General features: G+C 41.7%; 1 protein-coding gene across 2 annotated transcripts; it reads right to left on the bottom strand.

Moving 5' to 3' along the window:
* On the bottom strand, positions 1,258-20,087 carry FOPNL (FGFR1OP N-terminal like). Of its 2 annotated transcripts, XM_003361820.3 has the most exons (5): positions 20,003-20,087; positions 16,079-16,276; positions 13,336-13,420; positions 8,449-8,585; positions 1,258-4,186 (listed from the first exon to the last, which is right to left on the bottom strand). In XM_003361820.3, exons 1-5 carry the CDS (start codon positions 20,028-20,030, stop codon positions 4,104-4,106), a joined length of 531 nt encoding a protein of 176 aa, XP_003361868.2. In that variant the 5' UTR covers positions 20,031-20,087; the 3' UTR covers positions 1,258-4,103. The 2 variants fall into 2 exon arrangements, with proteins under 2 accessions (XP_003361868.2, XP_020941823.1); XM_021086164.1 differs by lacking the exon at positions 16,079-16,276 and having other exon boundaries at positions 20,003-20,066.

The raw sequence follows: 24,869 nt of genomic DNA, 5'->3' as shown, positions 1-24,869 counted from the left end.
AACATATAGACTGAGCTTAAATTTATCATCTTCAAAAGCCACCTCCATTCCTGCTACAAATCTCTACATTGCCAAAGTTTTAAACATTTTCTTTTCCCAAATCCCTCTTCAGGTCCAATTTCCACCCTATTTTTGTGTAAATCCAAGTTTTTGCCTAAAAATTTTCCTGCATTTCTGAAGGATAACTTCTCTCAAGAACCCCATGAAAACTACTGATGTACTAATTTAGTTTATGAGAATAGTCTTCTGGATCCTCTATATTTATTTATTCATTTTTTTAGGGCAGAATGTGTGGCATATGGAAGTTCCCAGGCTAGGGGTTGTAATTGGAGCTGCAGCCTTCGCCATCTCCACGCAGATCAGAGCCGAGTCGGCGACCTACACCACAGCTCATGGCAACACCGGATCCCTAACCCACTGATCGAGGCCAGGGATCAAACCCGCATCCTCATGGATCCTGGCTGGGTTTGCTACCGCTGAGCCATAACTGGAAGTCTTCTATACTTGTCTTTTCCTTTCTTAAGTGTCTCAGCTCATGCACCTATTTAAATTACTAGAATGCAAATTAACTGACACAATCCAAAGATCCTGTGTTTAGAAATTTCTTCTCAACTTTTGAAGCAACCAAGTCCTCTACTGTGGATAATCATAAAAATATTATAGTTTCTTAAAGACGGTTTTCGCTTTTCCAAATATAAAAATGTAACACTAAATATGCTTTTTAAGTTCTATGTAGCCCCACAGATTACGACACTGTCCCCTTAGAAATAACACCACCAGCCCCTAGCACTGCTACCCTCTGAGGAGTAACTGTCCCAGGGGGACACAGCTGATGCCAGGACACGTTCATTAGGAAAAGTTCCCCTCCCTCCACCTCACCCTCCAACCCTGCAACAACCTGGTAGCTGGAGATCCCAAAGAAGGCTTAGGGAGCCCTTGCCAAGCATTTTTTTTTAGGGCTGCACCTGAGGTATAAGGAGGTTTCCAGGCTAAGGGTCAAATGAGAGCTACAGCTGCCAGCCTACACCACAGCCACAGCAACTCGGGATCCAAGCCACATCTGCAACCTGCACCACAGCTCTCGGCAATGCATGATCCTTAACCCACTGAGTGAGGCCAGGGATCGAACCCACATCCTCATGGATACTAGTCGGGTTTGTTACTGCTGAGCCACAACGGAACCTCTCGCCAAGCATTCTGATTCCCAAGTACATCTCTTGATGACAGAAAAGTCATAGGAACACACTTTGCTCAAAGTAAGTTGCTTAATTTTTTTATTATTAAATGATACAAAGTATAAAAGTTGCCTAGATACAAACAAGTTACAGAATAACACATACAAATGCATTATGGACTACATGTGACAATTCTGTTTAGCTTTTATTTTAATGATTTTATATTAGTATCCAAAATGATCAACTCTAGCATTGTTTCTTAATCTAGTCCTGTGTGAGTACAATTCCTGAGGTAAACTTAGTGTCCACTGCCAACAGCCTTGGATGTAAACCAAATCCTCCGAGAAGAATTCAGATATTTATATTCCCACATATAATACAATAGAATGAATAATTGTAATCAGATACTATAGATTTCATTTTAAAAATGGAAATGAGTCCTTACAATATTTCTATATCTGTGTACATAAATTTTTTTGGCCATGCCAGGTCACGCGGCCACAGATCAAACCCACGCCACTACAGTGACAATGTCTGATCCTAACCCACTGTGCCACCATGGAACTCTAGTATATGTAATTTTAGCCCACCAATAAGGCCTCTCAAAATCCTTTGACTTGAAAAGTATGCTTTAAGGGGATTTCTTTAATAATATTCTGCATTCAGGAGTTCCCATCGTGGCTCAGTGGAAACGAATCTGACTAGCATTCCTGAGGACACAGGTTCGATCCCTGGCCTCACTCAGTGTGTTAAGGATCCGGCATTGCCGTGAGCTGTGGTGTAGGTTGCAGACTTGGCTTGGATCCCATGTTGCTGTGGCTATGGCTTAGGCCAGTGGCTACAGCTCCAATTAGACCCCTAAGCCTGGGAACCGCCATATGCCGTGAGTACAGCCCTAAAAAGACAATAATAATAATAATTTTATGCAATCAGATTAAAAATTCTTTGTTCATTAGCACCAAAAATAAAATCAAAAGTTTCAATAATTTCCCAAAGCACACAGACTCAATACCCTGAAAAGAATGTCAATTCTGCCGGAGTTCCTGTTGGGGTGCAGTGGTTAATGAATCCGACTAGGAACCATGAGATTGCAGGTTCAATCCTTGGCCTTGCTCAGTGGGTTAAGGATCTGGCGTTGCCGTGAGCTGTGGTGTGGGTCGCAGATGCGACTCGGATCCCGTGTTGCTGTGGCTCTGACGTAGGCTGGCGGCTACAGCTCCGATTGGACCCCTAGCCTGGGAACCTCCATATGTCGCAGGTGCAGCCCTAGAAAAGGCAGAAAAAAAAAGAAAAGAAGAATGTCAATTCTGCCATTAAAGCCCTTATCACCTTCCCTGCGGAAAAGGTTTAAGCTAAACGTTGCCCGTGTATAGGTGCCCATGCCATTCTGAATATACCTTACGACTTGGCCAATCAGGCTCTGTCTACTATAATAGTTTGTTGTTTCCAGGAAAGTCAGCCTGAAGACTGAAGCCTGAAGACTTCACATTATAAAAATGGCAACAAATATCAAAGTAGCATTTGAGGGATAACACTGGAAGAGCTCTTACCATTTTTCACCCCAAGAATAAAAACTGACATCTAACAAGCCTTTCGGAGCCCATCTATGTAGGCGTTGGCCCTTTCGTGGCTCATCTTGTAATTGCACAACTGAAGGCCATGTGGAGGTTGAACAATGACATCTTTTAAAAGGTACTTTCTGGTATTTTTCCTAAAGCCTGTCTCTTCATGCTCATTTCACATTCTTCATGTAATAAACTCTTTGTTTTACTTGGAATAAAATTAAAAGAATTATTCCCCCCCACCCACCTTTTAATTAGGTCTTCTAGGAGAAGCCAAAAGGGTCTAAGGAAAGAAAAAGTACATTGTTTCCTAGTTTAAAAGTTTAGATAGTCATTTAGATATTTAAACCTAAATATAAATGGTTATCTGAAAAATAACTAGCCCTCGCAAAAGATCAAACTTTATAGGACTTATAGTTTTGTTGGCTTTAGTATTCTTTAAAAAAAATTTTAACATAAATGAATTTTCCTATAAATCCACATAATTCCAGCCTGAAGGAAATTTAATTAATATGCCATAGTAAAGAACAGAGCATATGGCTATAAAGACCTGATTTTTTTCTTTTTTAAGAAAAATTTACAGGGTACTTAAAAAAAAAAAAAAAAAAAAAAAAGGGAGTTCCCGTCGTGGCTCAGTGGTTAACTAATCCGACTAGGAACCATGAGGTTGCGGGTTCGATCCCTGGCCTCTCTCAGTGGGTTAAGGATTCGGCATTGCTGTGAGCTGTGGTGTAGGTTGCGGACACGGCTCAGATCCCGCATTGCTGTGGCTCTGGCGTAGGCCTGTGGCTACAGCTCCAATTAGACCCCTAGCCTGGGAACCTCCTTATGCCGCAGGTGCAGCCCTAGAAAAGGCAAAAAGAGAAAAAACAAACAAACAAAAACACCCCAAAAAACCTTTTCATTTCTCACAAATTAAAGGACCTTTAAAATATTCCTAATGGAGTTCCCACTGTGGCACAATGGGATCAGCAGCGGCTCTGCAGCGCCAGGACATAGATTCCACCCCTGGCCTGGCACAGTGGGTTAAAGGATCCAGCGTTGCCAGCAAAGGCAGCCTAGGTTGCAACAGTGGTGCCGATCTGATCTCTGGTTCAGAAACTCCATGTGCTGCATCGCAGCCAAGAAAGGAAAAATAAAATATTCCTAAAAACCATACATCTTCTTTCAAGTCAAATCCAATAAGTTAGATGACAGAGTCAGCTTTTATTCACAGACATGGTAAAACAAGAGGGGCTAAAGGTTTTGCAGAAACTCACATTTCTACAAGTACAAAGACTAGTGATGAATTCTGGTGACACTGGGAGAATAAATAAGTTATTTAATACATACAAGTTAAAGATAAAAGATGCCCCGGATGGACATGTCATCTCTTGGCTGCAGGAAGGCGCACATCTTCTGCATTGGGGCTCCTCCTCTGCTCCTTCTGTGGGCAGGGCAGGCGCTCCTCTGCAAGGAACAGAGGCCAAGGTCAGCACTCAGCCCAAGTCAGACTCTCTACATATATTTTAGGGTGTTATATATTTAATATTGCATGAATTCTTTAGACAGCTTAGTACAATGAAAAAAGGTATTTATTAAACACTATTCAAGAAATCAGAAATGTTTAGCACTAGGGACTCAAATTATTCGGAAGTGTTTCTTGACTAATTTTTTTTAAGGGAACAGAGTATACCCTGGCATAAACCTATGTGTAAGTCCTGGCAAGCTTCTCTTACACTATGTAAGGAATGGAATTCACAAGAAAGGACTGTGTGTTCAATTAATATTTTGAGGGATGCCAAAGCTCAACTAGAGGGAAAAAAACTCCAAAGTTTTCAACTAGAAATCCTCCCAGCACCCTCTTGTGGCAAGAAGAAAACTAGCACAGTTTACATCTTTTTACCCAAATCAGAACTCTGTCCCCAAAATTGCAGAAAATGTTCTTCAGCCAAAAACAAGACAAGAAAGTTCTATGCAGATTCAGAAGAGTCCAGAGCCCTGTGCCCATACACTGTGCTCCAGAATAGAAAAGAAGGGGCCCTCTTTTATTTGGCGGTGGCGGGGGAGGTGTACAGGGCAGAAGTATTTGAATTAAAAGAAGATGGAGTTCCTACTGTGGTGCAGAGGAAACGAATCCAACTAGGAACCACGAGGTTGCGGGTCGCAGACACAGCTTGGATCTTGCATTGCTGTGGCTGTGGCTGGCAGCTCTAGCTCCAATTAGACCCCTAGCCTGGGAACCTCCATATGCCATGAATGCAGCCCTAAAAAGCAAACAAAAACAAAAACAAAAACAAAACAAAAATACAAAAAACAAAAAAAACTAAGAAGAATTAATATCTAAATGCGACAAAAATGTGATGCGCAAACTAAATTCCTAAGAAAACATGACCCCCTAAACTCCCCAAACATTTACAACTAAAACACCCCAAAATCTTTTTAATGACCATTTTGATAAAAGGAGACAAAGAATATAAATTTGGACAAATTGTCAGAAATAGGCAATTTCAGCACAAAAAACGCAGACTGGATTTGAACATTCTGAAGTTGACTGTACACACAGTCTTGTTAACCCAGAGCAGCTCATCATCCTTGCAAGTGATGGGCCAGCCAACACCAACAGAGGTCTGGATCTCAGGTGAAAAGCTACCTCCCTCAATTTCAGGCAACTTTGCTGGAAGAACAAATTAACAACATCCTGAGGGCAAAACCATTTGAGGTTTTCTAGAGACGTGTTATAAAAGGATGAATGTTCTTCGTGTACTCAGTCGATATGCAATAAAGTTGAGCTGATAATGATTTTTCTCTAATATAAAATATCTGGGCTTTTATTTACAGCAAAAACTACTTTGCTTTCAATATTAGCAGCATTACTGAACTGGCTACCACTTCAAAGGTGACTGCCTATTATATGAACCTCCTTCATTTTCTTCTGCACTTTGCAAGTGTTCATAAAAGGAGTGCTTTCATGTTGGCATGCTTTGGACTTATTTTTAAATAAAAGAGAACTTGGAGTTCCTGTTGTGGCTCAGCGGGTTATAAACCTGACTAGTATCCATGATTTCAAGGGTTCGATCCCTGGCCTCACTCAGTGAGTTAAGGGTCTGGCGTTGCCGTGAGCTGTGGTGGGGGTCATAGACACAGCTCAGATCCCAAGGTGCTGTGGCTATCGTGTCAGCCAACAGCTGCAGCTCAGATTCAACCCCTAGCCTGGGAACTTCCATATACCATGGAAGTGGACCTAAAAAGCCAACCCCCTCCAAAACAAACAAACAAACAAAAACCCCATAAATAAATAAAAGAGAATTTAATTTTAGTGTAACGAGAAGGTATATAATCTGAAGAGTAATTATTTCGTATCTTTATAACCTTCTCAGTGTTGTCAAATGAAACTTACATACCAAAATTCTTCACAAGTCACTGCACAAAGAGGTACCTGTTGTGCCAGGAACTTTTTTGATAATCAAGAAAAATAACAGGCAGTATCATTATTCTCCTATTAGTGCACTCAGCCCCCCTTCCCAGTCTTCCACAGACCAGATACCCAAAGCTTTATTGACCTGAATTGAATTCTTTGATGTCTCTGGCACTTTATACAGAGGAGCCAAAGTAACCCAAGGATGCGTGCATCCTCTCTACTTCGCCCCACCCCATGTCCCCATCAGAACTAAAATACCAGCGTCACAGGTCTGCTGCAGTGACGCGTGTTAATGCGTACAATACCCACTGGTGACAATTAAATACGAAAACTAGGATTACCATGTATTCTCAGTAAGCATGTAAACTTGTAAAGCCTTTTCGAAGGGCAATTAGACAGTATCTACTATTTTTTTACATTTCTATTATCTACCTATTTTTTTAATATGTCTATATTTCGAACCAGCAACTCTACTGCTAGGCATCTACATAAGAAAAATACTTGTGTGGACAAAGAAGTAATGCTACCATGCAATACTGTAAAAGCAAACAATTTAAAGCAAATGAAAGTCTATCAGGAAAGAGTGATCAGCAACAGGCCTATGGAATACTGCACAGACTTAAGACTGAGGTAGAAGCTGATCTAGGTCTAGAGTGAAAGAAGCAAACTGTAGGATAACATATGCAGGGACAGAGCATATAAATTTAAATCTGTAGCAATGACTTCTGAAAGGACACCCACCAAGCTGCTCCCTCCTGTGGAAGGGAGGAAAATGGAGGAATTAGGGAGAGGCAAGGAGGGAGAAGGTTAAAGAGAATTTCACATTATATCACTGATGTTGAGAGATTTACTCATGTGCTCTGTAGTTTTGTTTTGCTTCTTAAGTACTTGCCAAGTAGTAGGCACTAGTGACAATTCCTTACCAATACTTGAAAAGGAACTAGGGAAACTTCCCCATACTCTTTAAGGGAAAAGGGCCCAGGAATGGCAATCAGGGTGCTGATTCTGCTAAAAATGATCAGCTACAGGCTTTAGATGAGTCAGCAAACCTCTTAGGCTTTGTTTTATCAATTGTAAAATATTCGATGGGAATGATTTCTTCTCCAATGCCCTATCAACTCAGAATTCTAAGACACACTGAAGAATAACTCCTAGTTAAGTCAGAACTGACCTCTAAGAGATCACCTGGCTTCACAAACAGATTGCTTTCAGATCTTAAGAGACATGGCAAATATGTCATATGATCGATATTGCTCATGGCAGTTTAGAAAACTATAAAAGACAATTTACAATTTAGCTCTTTCTTAAAAATTTAGTTCAACAGTCAGGGTTTATATTCATTCTGATAATTAGCTGCCTGAGTCCAAGCTATGACTTTCCTTAAAAAGAGAGATCAATTCTCTGCCTTAAAAAGAAAGATCGGAGTTCCCGTCATGGCACAGCGGAGACAAATCCGACTAGGAACCATGAGGTTGTGGGTTTGATCTCTGGCCTCGCTCAGTGGGTTAAGGATCTGGCATTGCCGTGAGCTGTGGTGTAGGTTGTAGCTGCAGCTCAGATCTGGCGTGGCTGTGGTATAGGCTGGCAACTATAGCTCCAATTAGATCTCTAGCCTCGGAATCTTCATATGCTGCAGGTGCGGCCCTCAAAAGACAAAAACAAAAAACAAAAAAGAAAAAAGAAAGAAAGATCAATTCTCTGAGCCATAAACCATTCAATTCAGATTATCAAACTGAGGTCCTACTGCTGACATAATCAAAACGACTGAAAGCTCAGTGGAAGAATGAGTGTGCTTAGAAGAAGTACAAGCTGTTCTCCTAAGAATTTACTCTTTGTAGATAACTACAATGCTACCACAAAAAGTATTCTCCCTGCAAAAAAAGAATCCCAAAGATGCAAAGGACACATAAACCTGTGACTTCTTTATCTACATTCAGCAATATTGCCTTTTTTTCAGTTTTAGAGGGGGAAAAAAGTTGTTAACTTGATAAAAAGCTCTTTCTTCAGTATGATAAGGATCTAAGCTGCTCCAAAGAGTGCAAATCTATGTGAAAATCAAGCTCTTCAATACTTCTCTATAGAAATTACACCTAAGAATTGTTTTCAGTCATCTCTCCACCCCTTTCAAGAATCTCTTTCCAAAAAGCATTTTGTTTTCTTGAGGATAAATAACACAGGCTAACTATATTAGATATAAATGGAATTAAACTATCACTCAAATTCTCAGGAAGAATTATTCCAAAGATAAAAGTAGATAGGAAGAGAAATAGACTTGTTGAGAGATAAATGATAAGTCTCAGAAAACTCATACCCATTTGCTTTCTTCCGCTAGGTTGTCTGCCATGATTTGGGTTTGGAGGCTGAAGTGAAGACCCTTTCAGAAACGCCTTTTGGATGTCATCCTTAGTTCCACGCAAGAAATGAGCTAAAATCCCATATAAAAGAGGTCTATAGCAGGGAGAAAACCAAAAATCAATTAAATGTGCAAAAATAGCAAAAGCTTAAAAACATCTATTCTTTAAAAGGTGGCCTCTAACACCAAATATAGCCAAATAATTCACTAGACTTAAAAGAAGAAAGCTGCATAGTTATTATCCAAATTGCAAACTGTTTGTGCTTTTTTAGATTCAAGAGTACCATTTCACTCTAAAGACAATTTTAAAACCCAGAGAAAACATGTTAAGTTAAATTTCATCTAAAGTGAAATACCATTTCAAGTAATGCATAGGAATTCAGCTTCTAAACTCCAGAGTCCAGTATAAGACTTTCCAGTACCTAACACTGCCTGATGAAAAACAACTACTCAATAAATACTTAGTGGATAAATAAATCCTTGCCTGGGTTCAAATTCTGACCCTGCCACTTGACCTCAGCGAGATTCTTAACATCCCCAGCTTCATAAACATTTCTTCCTCTAAATGAGAATAAGCCTAGTCTCTACCTCACAGGGCAAATGAATTAATAAATGACCAAATGAATTAATAAATGTCAAGTGTTTAGAAGTGTGCCTGGCCCATATTAGGTGGTAATTAAATGCAATCTACAGAGGTCAGGTAAGAACTAATATTTAAAAAGCTACTTTATGGTTCACAAAACACTCTTCCCTCTCTTCATCTTGTCCTTACCTTGTGATGCCATAATCATCACCCCCAATTTATAAGAAAACCACAGCTCACAGGAATCACAGAGACCACTTAGATAATAAACAAAGTTTACACTTGAACCCTAAGTCCCAAGTTCTTTTTCTTACAGTGTGCTGCCTGAAGATTTAAATTAGTGCCCTTGCATAAATGGAGGCAGCTGTGATGACAACAAAGAGAGGTCTGCCCTGGAGTTCCCGTGGTGGCTGAGCGGGTTGAGAATCCTACTAATATCCATGAGGATGTGGGTTCGATCTCTGGCTTTGCTCAGTGGGTTAAGGATCCAGTGTTGCCATGAGCTGTGGTGTAGGTCATAGATGCATTTCAGATCCTGCATTGCTATGGCTGTAGCTTAGGCTGGCAGCTGCAGTTCAGATTCGACCCTAGGGCCTGGGAACTTCCATATGCTGCAGGCATGGCCCTAAACAAGCAAAAGAGAGCAAGAGCAAGAGAGGTTTGTGCTTGTTTTCAATCTCACAGCTGAACTGGCCTTTCTGAGTCTCCATCCATGAGCATGTGTGAGAGTTTAAAGTATGACATCCTTTCCCTTCAAAAGGTAGAGTCTAGTTGCCCTTTTCTTGAATATGAGCCGAACACACTTCTCAGGAACTGAGTAAGGCATTCAGTCACAACTTCAGAGGCTAGGTCATAAACGGCATTGTGGCTTCCTCCTTGCCTTCTCTCTTGGTCACCCTCTCTGGGGGAAGTCAGTTGCCATGTCATGAGGACACTTAAGCTGTACTATGGAAAGGGCCATGTGGTGAAGAATGGAGGCCTCCTACAAACAGCCACGTGAGTAAGCCACAGAGAAACAGACCCTCCAGCCCCAGACAAGCCTTCAGCTGACCATATCCCTGGTCAACATCTTCACTGCAATCTCATGAAAGAGGCCGAGCCAGACCAGTCACAGAAGCCACTCCCAGGCTGCTCACCATAGATAATGGCTGCTGGGTTTTTGTTTTGTTTTTTGCTTTTGAGGGCCATGCCTGTGGCACATGGAAGTTCCCAGGCTAGGGGCTGAATCGGAGCTACAGCTGCTGGCCTACACCACAACCACAGCCATGCTGGATCCTTAATCCACTGAGCAGAGCCAGGGATTGAACCTGCATTTTTATGGATAGTAGTTGGGTTTGTTTCCACTAAGCCACACTCCAGTGTTTGCTGTTTTTAAACCACCAAATTCTGGAGTAATCTGTTATAAAGCAATAAATAACTAATGGCACACAAAAACAATTTTTTCCATACCACAAGGAAACCAAGAGAGTAAGTTTCTCTATTTAATAGACGTCTCAGCTCTTACAAAAGCATCATCCATGAATACATAACACGTCTCTGCCTACTTTAAACCAATGTTTCCCAAAGTGTTGACAGGTCAAAGAAGGTTTTTTAACTTAAAAAAGTCTATTTTCCAAATTTACAATAAAATTTGCCTAGGATTTAAAATTTTTAAGATTTAACTATTTTTAATGTTATTAGAACATATATAACAAGTACATTTAACCTGCAACTACGGTGAATATTAAAGTTTCCTTTAAAAAAAAAAAATCCTAAGTTAACAACAGATAATTGCGTTTTGGGTTTTGGGTTTTTTTTTTTTTTTAGTTTTATTGAAGTATACTTCATTTACAAGGCTGTGATAATTTCTACTGTACAACAAAGTGACCCAGTCATACACACACACACATACTTATTCTCTCTCAGATTCCTTTCCCACATAGATAATCACAGAGTACTGGGCAGAGTTGTCTGTGCTATACAGCAGGGATAACTGCTGCTCAAGTACAGCTTCAAAATGCCTGGTTTGCAATATTGAAAACGAAAACTTTGAAAACTAATTTTCTTCATAGATTTGGCACAAACTCATTTGGTGGCAGGGCTTGACCTAATCTAAGGCTGTTGTACACTTTCTCCTACTTCTTGTGAAAATTCTTAAGCTTGACTAAAAGACATTAATGTGACTGTGGAGTCCTGCTTCTGACTTCTGCTGGCCGCACACCTGGTGTTTGGTATCGGGAACATATGACTTTTTGAAATTGGAAAGCTTTTCAATGGAAATGTTTGAAACAAAGCAGTAAGCGTCTTTTAGTAGGCAAACTGTTGGCAGTGTGTTGGCATACGTTGGAGAGAAATGAGCCCAACAGCTCCTGAGCAGCAGATCACTGAGGTCGGACAGGGGCTACTGCGGAGGCAGATGTGATAGGACTCGCAGAACAATGGGAGGAAAAATGAGCAAGAGCCAGAAAGGCAAGTGAGAGCTTGGATCAAGACCTGAATGGCTATACGAGGAAGCCATGAGGGGGGTGTGAAGAGATGAAAATAACAGATTTGATTTTTGGACACAGTGAGTTTGAGACGCCAGCAGAAATGTGGGCCCACAATTCAGGAGATCTGTCAGATCTGAAGCAGAGTCACCCGCATGGAGGCATTAGTAAAGACTTGAGAATACTTAGAAAAGTGGGCAGTGGGACAAGAGGAAAAGAAAGTTAAGGATAAAACCTCGGAGGAGTTCCTGCTGTGGTGCAGTGGGTTAAGAATCCAACGAAGCAGCTTGGGTTGCTGTGGAGGTGGGGGTTCGATCCCCAGCCCGGTACACTGTGTTGAAGGATCCAGTGGTGCTATAGTTGTGACTCAGATTCAATCCCTGGCCCAGGAAATTCCATATGCTATGGGCGAGGCCATTAAAAAAGTGAAAAAATAGAAACAACAAAGACAGTAAAGGGGCATAAAAGACAAATGACAGAAAGTGTTTTAGGAGTTCTGTGGTGTAGGTTATAGATGTGGTTCAGATCCTGAGTTGCTGTGGCTGTGGTGTAGGCCGGCAGCTACAGCTCATATTGGACCCCCACCCTGGGAACTTCCATATGCCCCATGTGCAGGCCTAAAAAGAAAAAAAAAAAAAAAAAGTGTTTTAAGGAAGAGTTCTCGATATTACAAAATGTTGCAGTAACTCAAGTAAAACTGAGCTTCTCCAACTGGAAATAGATATATACCCGCTCAGTGCTGGGGTCTTGGTACAAAGTACAGGATAAAGGTGGCAAGTGATGCTGGAACATGAATTTTACACGAAGACCCCGGGGAGAGTTCAAATTAATTGACTTGTCATTCAAAACTTTTCATAGTAAAACCAACTATTATACCGTGAAATAGAGTGGAAAAAAAGTCTATAAGCCTTCAAAAGAGAAAGCATAAGACTTCGAGGAAATTTCTTGCTGGGGAAGGTTGCTCTGAGCTAGGTTCCCAGGCCTCCTAGGTACTTTTTTTTTTTTGCCATTCAAGCATCCTTGTGGAAAAAGTTTAAGAAACACTAAAGTAAGAAAAAAAAAAAAAAAAAACTAGGAGTTCCTGTTATGGCTCAACAGGTCAAGAACCCAAATCTGAGAGGATGCAGGTTCCATCCCTGGCCTTGCTCAGTGGGTTAAGGATCCAGTGTTGCCGCAGGCTGTGGTGTAGGTTTCAGATGCAACATGGATCCAGTGTTGTTATGGCTGTGGTGGAGGCCAGTAGCTGCAGCTTGGATTTGACCCCTAGGCTGGGAACTTCCATATGCCGCAGGTTCAGCCCTTAAAAACAAAAAAACCTACTAGGAAGTGCACAGTTTTGGTATAAACAGTGAGGGGAGAACTTAAAAGGCAGATGAGGCAAAAGGGGTAATAAAATGAAAGGAGCGGGTTGATTTTCACTAAAGTCAGTGGTAAAAGGAATGGATAGGTTTTTGTAAAGAGGGGAGATTTGAGTCCTTTCCTAAGTTGAAGTGCAGGAGGCAGTGAGCAGGAAGAGTTAAATGTGAGGAAGAAAACACCTGCGAGAGCACAGCCTCAGACAAAAAACACAAAGATGGGTCAAGAAGCCAAGAGGTGGGACCCAGGCCTCTGAAAGCACAGGCATTTTAGCTCGAGGGCAGACTTCACCACTGCACACCTTGGATGTGGTACAGCGCTAGACACACACTGGACCCAAACAAATACCTGCTGAATTAAAATGAAATAAAACCACCACTAGGCAATTATGACTCCAATACAACAATATCTGAAAACCGATTTTTTTAACAAACTTCTTACATTGTATTATCCTTTGATTCTTCAAATGCGTTGAGTTCACGGATCAGAAACTGTCTGTCCAATGGAACTACAGGTTGACCAGATTCTGGGGGGAAAATCAAACACTGAGTCTTTATTAATCTAAAAAGTGAATAGGATTTTGATAAGAACCCCATTTATAAGGTATACACATTTTTAGATTTTAGAAGAATGATACTGGCACACACCAAGGCAGAGCCAACTGTACATGATTTTATGACTTTGCAAATATCTACTTTGTTACATGCATAACCTCAATTCGGTTTAACATAAATTAATTTTTTAAACCCCCAATCTTGAGTTGGGAAAATACTGTTTCTACATAGTAGATTTCCTATTTTCTAAGAAACCTGTGAATTAAATACATGACAGCACTGATGTCCATTTGGTGGCAATAAGTCTAAAAGTAAAACGAACACTAATATCAAGTGCTGTCAAGGATACAGGGCACCTGGACCTCTCAGGCTTTGCTGGTAGGAGAAAGAAATGGTACGTCCATTTACACAAGTAAGCATACACTTATCCTACACAGCCCAAGCAATCCCACTCCTAGCTCTTTACCCAAGAGAAATGAAAACAATGTTCAGATGAAAACTTGTAAGTGAATGTTTATGGCAATTTGCCTCATCATTGCCAAAATCTAGAAGACAATCCAAATGTCCATCAGTTGATAACAGGTAATTTGACCCTGCAATACTATGGAATGCTATCTGGGGGGAAAAAACAGCATAGTCACAAATGTGCTATGCTGAGTAAAAGAAAGCAGACGCAAAATACTATATCCTACATGGTGTCATGTTATGACGTTCAGGAAAAGGCAAATGATAGGTACAGAAAACAACAGATCAGAGGTTGCTGGGGTTGGGAATAGTCTATAAAGGGGCACAGGAAATTTTTAAAAATTTACTTTGTCTTTTTAGGGCCACACCTGAGGCATATGGAGGTTCCCAGGCTAGGGGTTTAATTGGAGCCACAGCCACGTCAGATCTGAGCAGAGCCTGCGACCTACACCATAGCTCACGGCAACGCTGGATCCTTACCCCACTGAGCAAGGCCAGGGATCAAACCTTTGTCCTCATGGATGCTGGTCAGATTCGTTTCCGCTGAGCCATGACAGGAACTCCTTTTTGTTAAAGTATAGTTAAGGTACAATGTTGTTAAGACAGGAAATTTTTTCAGGTGATGGAAATGTTCTATATCATGATTGTGACTAGTGGTAGTTACATAACTGTATGAATTTGGCAAAATCCAAAATCTATATACTCAAAATAGTAAATTATATGTTAATTAAGTCTTATTTTTTAAAAAAAAGCCAAGACACTGTTGAAACAAAATTACTGTCACTATATTTCATTCTTGTATTAGTCCAAGACATCTAATTGTTAATATATTCAGAGTTCTTGTGGCTCAGTGGGTTATGAACCCAACAAGTATCCATGAAGATTCAGGTTCGATGCCCAGCCTCACTCAGTGGGTTAAGGATCCGGTGTTGTCATGAGCTGTGATGGAGGTCCAAGATGCATCTCGGATCCCACGTTGCTGTGGCTATAGCATAGGCTGGCAGCTGCAGCTCCAATTCAACCCCTAGCCTGGGAACCTCCATATGCCATGAAAAAAAGAGCCAAAAAAAAAAAAAGAGATAAATATTTTCATATTCTTCTTTTCTGAGTATTAATGGTATACAGCCATCTTTAACAAACTGAGGAGAGTGAAGATGCTGATAAAGGTCCTTAAATCAAAAAAAAGTCATCAGTCTTTAGTTAAGCTATATGCTTAAGTAAAAGATCCGTAATATTAACAAAAGATCTATCAAACGGAAAGTTCCACCATCACAAATAAGGAATCTATTCTCTTTCAAAGTCTACTTCATGATCTCTTTTCTTTGATGAGGCATTTTCTCCGAGGCACCAAATATTCTTAAAGCACAGATTAAACCTTTCGCAAGGGAATCAAATGACACACATGCAAGGTGTCTTGCTCATCCTCCCAGCCTCATCTCCCCCAGCCCCGGAGTAATGCCGAGCTTGACTACTGTGCATATCCTTTCAGGTCGTGTGCTTTCTTTCTTGAGAAATAAAATTTAACAGAGCAAGTAAATTTCGGTTTAACTGCTGACCCTCTCCCCCAGTACCATTTCTCTCCCATCCCTAGAATGAGTTTGGAGTTTACCTTCCCAATCCTTTCTTTCTTTTTTATTTAAATACAGTTGATTCACAATGCTGTATTAGTTTCAGATGTACAACACAGTGATTTGAAATTACTATAGACTATCTAATTCTATTTCAATAACATGCTTTTACATACATTTTTATACATGCCTAATCAATACACAGTAGCACTATCTTGAGGCCTTATATCCAATGTTTTATACTTTTAATAAAGAACATATACATTAATCTGTATGTGTGTTTCTAAAGCATATACATAGAAAAAAGACTGGCAGCAAGTAGGAGAAAATGTAAATAATTGTTTATTCTCAGTATCAGGAATTACGGATAATTTGTTAAAGTATACACCTAGTTTAAGTGTTTATTTATTTCCCCCTACAATACAATAAGTATCATGAGAACCAGTTCCAGTCCGTGGGATTTTTATGTCCCAGTCTTGTCCCAGATGACACTGTTTAGTAATGAAAATAGATTTCTAAGCTAAACATTTTCTGAGAATTGGGGGAAAGGAAGAGACAGATTTTACCTCAGGTGATTAACAATAAATCACCTCTTACCTGCTATAAGGACAGATGCTGTATATTTATATTTGTTGAATTCCAAATACTCCCGAATTAATTCATTAATTAGAAGGTTTTCATGAGACAATGATGGTCGGGGTTCACTTTCATCATCTAGGGCATTGAAAACTTCAGCCCGAATCCTTGCTTTTAAATGCCCTAATACGCCTCTTTTTTCCAAGGTGTCCTTTAAAACTGTTAAATATAAAACATTTACTGCTTAAATTGTAGAAAAGATTTTGTCATTCTTAGGCATACTTTGAAGGAAAATGTTTAAAAGATAAATGGCATAACATCCACTTTGTCTACACATTGTGACACACTGAATAATCATCACATGAGCTACCACAAGCCACATTTGTAATAAAGAATAAAGTTCCTAAGTTGCGATGATTTACCATCCTTATATATTTAAGCAGATGCAAATTTATCTTTCTAACATTGTCACTGTCAGAGGCTAAAGACTGATACACATTTTGTTTGTTTGTTTGTTTTTTTAGGACCGCACCTGAGGCATATGGAGGTTCCCAGGCTAGGGGTCGAATCAGAGCTGCAGCTGCCGGCCTGCGCCACAGCCACAGCCATGACAGATTCAAGCCGCACCTGCGACCTACGCCGCAGCTCACACGCCAGATCCTTAACCTACTGAGCAAGGCCAGGGATCGAACCCGCATCCTCATGGATGCTGATCGGGTTCATAACTGCTGAACCATACACATTCTTTAGTGAGGAAAAACAGGGAGAGAATTATACTCAGTTTACTGGGACCCGAACTTACCTCCTGATGTCCATATCTTTTCAAGAGTGATTATCACTGTAGACAGGTTCTATATGTCACTAAAAACCCCCGGTCTAGAAATTAGATGATTAAAAATAACAAGTACATTCCAAAAAGGAAGGACTATGTCATGTCTTTTGTATAAAAAGTGATACCCAGAATCCTTGGGAAATGGCCCATTCTGAACAAAATGGTGTGTTTTGGTTTTTGTGGTTTTATTTGCTTTTGTTTTTTGTTTGTTGTTGTTATTGTTTATGGCTGCCCCTGTGGTATATGGAAGTTCCCAGGCTAGGGGTCAAATCAGGCTGCAGCTGAGGCCTTCCTCACAGCCACAGCCACACTGGATCCAAGCCACATCTGTAACCTACACCACAGCTTATAGCAACACTGTATCCCCAACCCACTAAGTGAGGCCAAGGATGGAACCCACATCCTTACAGAGACAACATCAGGTCCTTAACCCTCTGAGCCACAACCGGAACTCCTTATTTGCTTTTTTAAAGACAATTTTGAGTTATATCCTTAAAGTAGTAAGACTCTGAAATTGTAAACCTAGTTAGAAATTTAACACACAACTTTCTAAATGCCATCTTAAGGAATGAAGGATATGTATGCTGAATGTAATCTAACTTCTTGATGAGCAAGGATCTTTCTGACAAATATCAGTAGTTAGGACAATGTGATTTGGCTATAAATACTGTCATGGATAGGGCTGAATTGGTATCATTCCTTGCAATGGGCTGGAACCTTTTATTCTCTTGAGTTGTCCCTAGTAGCTAAGTTAACAACTCCAGAGAATCAACACAGTTCCCTCACGATGCCTGGAACAGAGTAAGAGCTCAATAAATGCTACCTGCTGGCATTACAATACTGTGCTATATACAATTGGTGTAAAAAATATTGCTTCATGCTGTATTGTGCCAAAGGTACACCACAACAATGACAATTCATGAGAGGGAGCCCATATAGGCACTGACATAAAATTTTTTCAAGTTTTGATAAACAACCACAAAAACTTGGGTCATATGATTAAAGAGATACAATCTAGACTAGCCTTTAACCTTTCTTGCTCTTTATATTTAGATCATCCCCTGGACCTTTTTTTTGCAGGAATGTTGAGTAGATTTATACCAATCAGACTTTGTAACAGGCCTATAAAAGGAAGGAACAGCTTTATTATGTTGGGATCATAACCGAACCCTTGTCCTCTAATTCCATCTTTGGAAATCCGATGGAGAAACATTTCCCCCGGTCTCTGCTCCTACCAGTTACTCTGTATTTACACACAGCACAGCCTCAAACTCATGAGAGAAATAAGAATTAATGAAGCTGGAGTTAGGAAACCTAACAGATCTCATCACGACCTCAGTGGTGGATCACCAACTCCTGTCTCGGTTGCCTTCTCCACAATAATGGGCTCTACCTCTGAGAGGAGGAACCAAGGAAAGTGGAAAAATGTGAGGTGAAAGTGCTTTAAAAAGGTACAAATGAAAATGCAAACATTTTCACTGGGTTTCTCTTGAACGCTAAACACATTCATTGCTGTACAACAGAAACTGGCACAACACTGTAAATCGACTATAATTTTTTAAAAAAAGTAAAAATAAATAAAGCTTAAAAAACAAAAAACCCACCAGAAGTTCCCATTGTGGCTCAGGGGAAACAAATCTGACTAGCATCCATTAGGACATAGGTTCAGTCCCCGGCCTCGCTCAGTGGGTTAAGGATCTAGCCTTGTGGTGAGCTGTGGTGTAGGTCAGATATGGCTCAGATCCTGCATTGCTGTGGCTGTGGTGTAGGCCAGTGGCTACAGCTCCGATTCAACCCCTAGCCTGGGAACCTCCATATGCCGCAGGTTTGGCCCTAAAAAGATTAAAAAACGAAAATAAAACCCACCAAAAAACACATTCAGAACCTTGGAATGCAGAAAAAAAACCCATAAAGGGCTCCTTACATCCATGCAGGACATCCCTGGTCCCCAGAGAGGTTTGGGGTTCCAAATTACCCTGACCTTCTCTGTTATCACGTTTATTATGACACATGTACCATAACAAGGTCTTTAGGAAGAGGTTCTTAACCTGGCTTAAATCCTTGGAAGCTGCATGCACTATTAGAGGTGATCTTTGTTTCCTGGGGGAGGGTTCACCAATTCCTGGGAAGTCTATCCTTGTGGATAGGGGTACTTCTTTTTATTGATGGTTCACCAGCTCAGGGCTGCAAATATACATTACTCTCAATAGTTCCTGAATCATATTCTCAAATCATACCCTCCACGCCAAATCTCTAACAATTACTCATTGAGAGTCTAGATTCCCTGAAGACTGGAATTGGTTTGACTAGCCAGGCAGCAACAGCATTCAGGAATTAAGGCCTGCAGACCTGGGGCAGCATCTCTAGATTCTCACTCTCTGCTGCTTTCTAGCTAAATTACTCTGGAGGAGCTGTTTCACTTCTCAGCACCTCCATCTCCTAATCTCTGAAATGGGCATAGGGTTGTTACACGGAATCAATTCACTAAAGTTGGGCAGTGCCTGACCCAGAAAGCTCCATCATAATAACTATAATTATTACTACCTGTCTGGATATCGATGTCAAAATTAACAGTGCACCAACGTTCGGAGCTTAAGCATACCAACAGTTGTGGAACTTTTCCCAGAAAGACTGGACAATGGCCAGCCCAGGCATCATTCTACTTCCAGTTTTTCCCAATGGAAACTCGGGACCTACCTCGCAGGGGGTTGTAAGGATTCAGGGAGATAACCACGAAAATGGTTTAGGATTGTGTTTAGGTTTGTAATCATCAACCGAGAGGGAAAGGTCAGGCCCAAGGCCTCGCCCCTGAAAGGATCCAGAAGGATGCGCCAGAGCCCCCAGATGCAGGACTGCAAGCCTCTCAGGTACCTGTGGATCCTGGCTCTCCTCCAGCTCAAAGCCGCTTCAAAAACTGCCCCTGTGCCACCACATCCCTCCAGGGCCCTCGCCCAGCGGGCCACCACATCCGCCGGACGCAACGCAGGCCCCGATGCTACAGAACGACCCCCGGAAGGGCTGACTCTAGTGTTCCGCCCCCTCTTTTCGTCCCATCCTTTTCACAGGCTGAAGGCCGACGCGTCTCACTCGGAAAGCCTCCTATTTGCACTCACCAGCCTTCAGCTCGGCGACAGTCGCCATTTTTCAACGGCCGCCAGGGGCGCGCCTCGGCCGTGCGCGTGCGCAGCTCCGCCCGGCTCCGCGGCATGGTCTGCAGCCAATAGGCGCGCTGCTCTGGCCGCTCCCAGTCCCGCCCCTCTCCGTTTATGCCCTCCGTGGTTGGGTGGGTGGTGACGGTCCAGAGAGACCCCACCAATCAAGGAGGAGGGAGGGGAAGCCGGAACAGAGGCACCTGAGCCGCCCGAAGTGCTTGTCGTTGCTAGTTAACCTGTATTAAGCCTGGGGTTCTCAAATTTAGCTTGCGTCAGAATCACCTGGAAGAGTTCTTAAAACAGATTGCCGTGCCCACCCCTGGAGTTTCTGGCTCAGTAAATCTGGGTTGAGGTTCTGAGAATTGCATTTCTAACAGGTTCCTAGATGCTGCTGATGCTGCTGGTCTTGGGGATCATACCTTGAGAACCACTGTATTAAGAACTAGCTATGAGTCTGACACCGTGCTGAGTGCTTTACACGCTTTAGCTCTTTCGTTTCTCTATTATCACAACATTTTACAAAGGAGGAAAGTCTTTTGAGTTCTGGAAAACTGAAGGGGCTTAACCAAGATCATCAGCAAAGGGTGGATGTGAGATTTGAATCCAGGTTTTTTCAAAGCATGTTCCCTCCACTGGCTCTTAATACTGGGCAGTGCACATAGGGAGTCCAAGAGCTATTTGTGGAGATTATTGATGAATGAATAAGCTCTAGGCGTTCCCACTGGGTCACAGCGGGTTAATGATCAAGCTGTCTCTGTGGAGGCCCCTGTGGGCAGTAGGTTAAGGATCCTGAATTGCTGCAGCTGTGGCGTAGGTTGCTGCTCCTGCTTTGGCCGGACAAATGCTGCAGGGCAGCCAAAAAAGAAGAAAGGAAAAAAAAAAAAAAAAGGAAAAAAAGGAATTCCCGTCGTGACTCAGTGGTTAACAAGTTCAACTAGGAACCATGAGGTTGCGGGTTTGGTCCCTGGCCTTGCTCAGTGGGTTAAGGATCTGGCGTTGCCCTGAGCTGTGCTATAGGTTGCAGACGCAGCTGGGATCCTGCGTTGCTATGGCTCTGGCTTAGGCTGGCGGCTACAGCTCCGACTTGACCCCTAGCCTGGGAACCTCCACATGCCGCAGGAGTGGCTCTAGAAATGGCAAAAAAAAAAAAAAAAGCTCTAGTACGCCAAGGAAATGAAAAAGGAACACGGAAATAATGTACTCCAAACTGCGTGTGAGGTTCTATGATTCCAGTCGTACTGCCAGGAAGGCCAACATTTGTGACCTAGAACAGTGCCCTTTAAACTACTAGTCTTAACCCAATAGTACATTTTGAAATCCATTTATTAGTATATCCCAATGAACATATTTTCAATGAAATGGAATGCAATGAAGTATTGTTTTGAAATGTTTGTTTCTGGTATATACGTGTGTTCTAGTTCCCGGTGTATTTCTTAAAGACAATGGTAGTAAAAAAAAAAAAAAAAAAAAAAAAGAGCTTGACAGGAATTCCCCTTGCCGGTTAAGAACCTGACATAGTGTCTGTGAGGATTCGGGTTCGATCCTTGGGCTTGCTTGGTGGATTAAGGATCTGGCATCGCTGCAAGCTGTGGAGCAGGTCACAGATGCAGCTCAGATCCAGCATCGTTGTGGCTGCCGTGTAGGCCAGCAGCTGCAGCTCTGATTCAACCCCTAGCCTGGGAACGTCCATATGCTGCAGATGCAGCCATTAAAAAAAGGAATCCATTCCTGTACCTAACTAGATTCATTTTCATCTTGTGGGACACGGATCTGTTGTGTGACCTTAGGAAGATCCTATCCTGTCATACCTTCCTATTCTGTGAAACCCATGGTGCCTGAAATCCTGGCCAACATCTAAAGTTATAAAGATTAACTAAATTCCATAAGTAGAATGTTTGAGTTCTTCCAAGAAAAGCATTCCTGAATATCCTGATGAGGAACTCAGAGAGAAAGGCAAATAATAATGATTTATAGTGGGAATCATACAATAACCAAGAGCCACTATGTGGCGGACGTTGCTCTAAAAGCTTTACTTTAAGCCCTCACCAACAACCCTGTACATAGATAGTCTCAGAGAAAACATCTAAAGTAAAATTTCATTTTATTTATTTATTTTTGTCTTTTTAGGGCTGCACACACAGCATATAGAGGTTCCCAGGCTAGGGGTCTAATTGGAGCTACAGCTGCTGGCCTACACCACAGCCACAGCAACGCCAGAACTGAGCTGGGTCCTTAACCCACTGATCGAAGCCAGCAATCAAACCCTCAACCTCATGGTTCCTAGTCGGATTCGTTTCTGCTGTGCCACACCGGGAACTCCTAAAATTTCATTTTAAAATGTAATGATGGGAGTTCCCGTCGTGGCTCAGTGGTTAACGAATCCAACTAGGAACCATGAGGTTGCAGGTTCGATCCCTGGCCTTGCTCAGTGGGTTAAGGATCCGCCGCTGCCGTGAGCTGGGGTGTAGGTTGCAGATGCGGCTTGGATCCTGCATTGCTGTGGCTGTGGTGTAGGCCAGTGGCTACAGCTCCGATTCAACCCCTAGCCTGGGAACCTCCATATGCCATGGGAGCAGCCCTAGAAATGGCAAAAAGACAAAACAAACAAACAAACAAACAAAAAATTTAATTAAAAAATAAAATAATAAAATAAAATGTAATGATGGAGTTCCCGTTGAGGAGGAGTGGTAAGGATCCAGTGTTGCTGCAACTATGGTTCAGATTCAATCCCTGGCCTGGGAATTTCCACATGCTGCAAGTGTGGCATAAATAAATAATGACATTGGGTAAGACACTGCATTGGTGAGGCTGTAGGGAAACAGGTATTACGATACCTAGCTGATAGGCAAGTCAACTGGCCTCACCTTCTCAGAAGGCAGTTTGGCAATATCTAATCACCCTTGGACCCATCAATTCTAGTACTAAGAATATATCTTATAGTTACACTTACACCTAATCGCAAAGGCTATGTGTATAAAAATATCCACTGTAGCACTGTTTGCAGTAAACAAAAATCTATATACACCCATCAGAGTGGCTGAAACAAAAACAACTGACAATGACAATACCAAATACTGGGGATTTTGCATATATTGCTGGTTAGAAAACAATATAGTAGAGTCACTTTGGAAATCAGTTTGGCAACTACTTATCAAGTCAAACATGCATTTACCATACAACCCAGTAATCCCTCTCCTAGATGTTTACCCAAGAGATATAAAAACTATGTTCACGCAAAAGCCAGTAGGCAGTAATAGCAGGTAGATTCATAACTGCCCCATCTGGAAATGACCCAGTGTCTTCCAAATGGCAAATGGAGATAAACCAGATACCACGGACTCTCACTGAGTGATAAAACATTGATACAATAATATTGATGAATCTCAAATGCATTGTGCTTACTGAAAGCCACAAGCCTCAAAGGCTACATCCTGTATGATTCCATTTATATGACATTTTAGAAAAGCCAAGGTTTCCTTTGGAAAAGGGGCAGAAAGCAGATCAGTGGTTGCCAGGGGCTGGGGGTAAAATGAAGGAAACTGAGTAAAAAGGTGCAGTGGGGAGGAGTTCCCGTCAAGGCTCAGCAGAGACGAATCTGACTAGGAACCAAGAGGCTGCAGGTTCAATTCCTGGCCTTGCTCAGTAGGTTAAGGATTTAGCATTGCCAGGAGGATTCAGCCACAGATGTGGTTCCAATATGGTGTTGCTGCGACTGTGGTGTAGGCGGGCAGCCACTGCTCCAATTGGACCCCTAGCCTGGGAACCTCCATATGCCGTGGGTGCAGCCCTGAAAAGACCAAAAAAAAAAAAAAAAAAAAAAGATGCAGCAGGGAGATTTTTTGGAGTCATGTGTGCGTCCTACAGCTTGGTTGTGACCACACAATTGTATGTTTATCACACTTCATAGAGCTGTACACTCAGAAGGGTGAACTTTACCACAAGGTGATGTGTAAAAAAATGACCGGAAATACCAGTATCATCAATAGGGGGATTGGTTACATAAATCAAAGTTCAACTATAAGTGAAATATTATTCACTCATTTCAAAGGCGAGGGAGCTCTAATACTGCATGTAATTATCAACAAGATGCAAAACAGAAATTTGGAAAAGCACAGTCCAGTAAACAACGTGTGGTATGTCACTGATGGTTCAAAGAAGGAGGGAATACTAATTACTTATGTACCTGTACATGGCATGCCTCTGAAAAGATACACAAGGAAGTTCAGGCAAAAATTGCCCCTAAAGAGAACTGGGTAGCTGTGGGCTCAGTGGTCAGAGAGAGACTTTTTAAAAAATCTATAGACCAATTTTGACTTAAATTTCTTTTAAATTTAATTTAATTTAATTTTTTTTGTCTTTTTAGGGGCACACCCATGGCATATGGAGGTTCCCAGGCTAGGAGTCCAATCAGAGCAACAGCTGTCAGCCTACTCACAGCCACAGCAACACCTGATCCGAGCTGAGTTTGCAACCTACACCACAGCTCACGGCAACGCCAGAACCTTAACCCACAGATTGAGGTCAGGGATCGAACCCACGTTCTCATGGATAGTAGTTGGGTTCGTTAATGGCTGAGCCATGATGGAAATTCCCATTGTTCTATGATTTTTCCAGGCAAAGGGTATATTATTAACAAATCAACCATTATTACTTTCTGAGTAATCACCACTCATAATAAACAGAGCAACTAACTTTATAAAGCCCTCTCAGTGTGCGTGTTGTTTCAAGTCATCCTAAAAATGTCTAGGAGGGGCGTGTCATCTCCATTTACAGAGAAACTGGGGTTTAGAGAGTTGAGGTGACCTTCAAGTGAATGGTAGAGTCAGGA

This window comes from Sus scrofa, chromosome 3, assembly GCF_000003025.6.
Source record: "Sus scrofa isolate TJ Tabasco breed Duroc chromosome 3, Sscrofa11.1, whole genome shotgun sequence".
In the NCBI taxonomy this organism is placed as follows: Eukaryota; Metazoa; Chordata; class Mammalia; order Artiodactyla; family Suidae; genus Sus; species Sus scrofa.
This window is presented reverse-complemented; position numbering and strand designations above follow the sequence as displayed.

Bases quoted from the DNA above. Each gene is read 5' to 3' on its own strand.
- FOPNL (XM_003361820.3), bottom strand. From the start codon at position 20,030: ATGGCGACTGTCGCCGAGCTGAAGGCTG. The intron at 13,421-16,078 runs GTAAGAGGTGAT...TTTTCCCCCCAG, and splicing joins AGCATCTGTCCTTATAGCAG to AATCTGGTCAACCTGTAGTT. The intron at 8,586-13,335 runs GTAAGAAGTTTG...TCCCTGCTATAG, and splicing joins GAATCAAAGGATAATACAAT to ACCTCTTTTATATGGGATTT.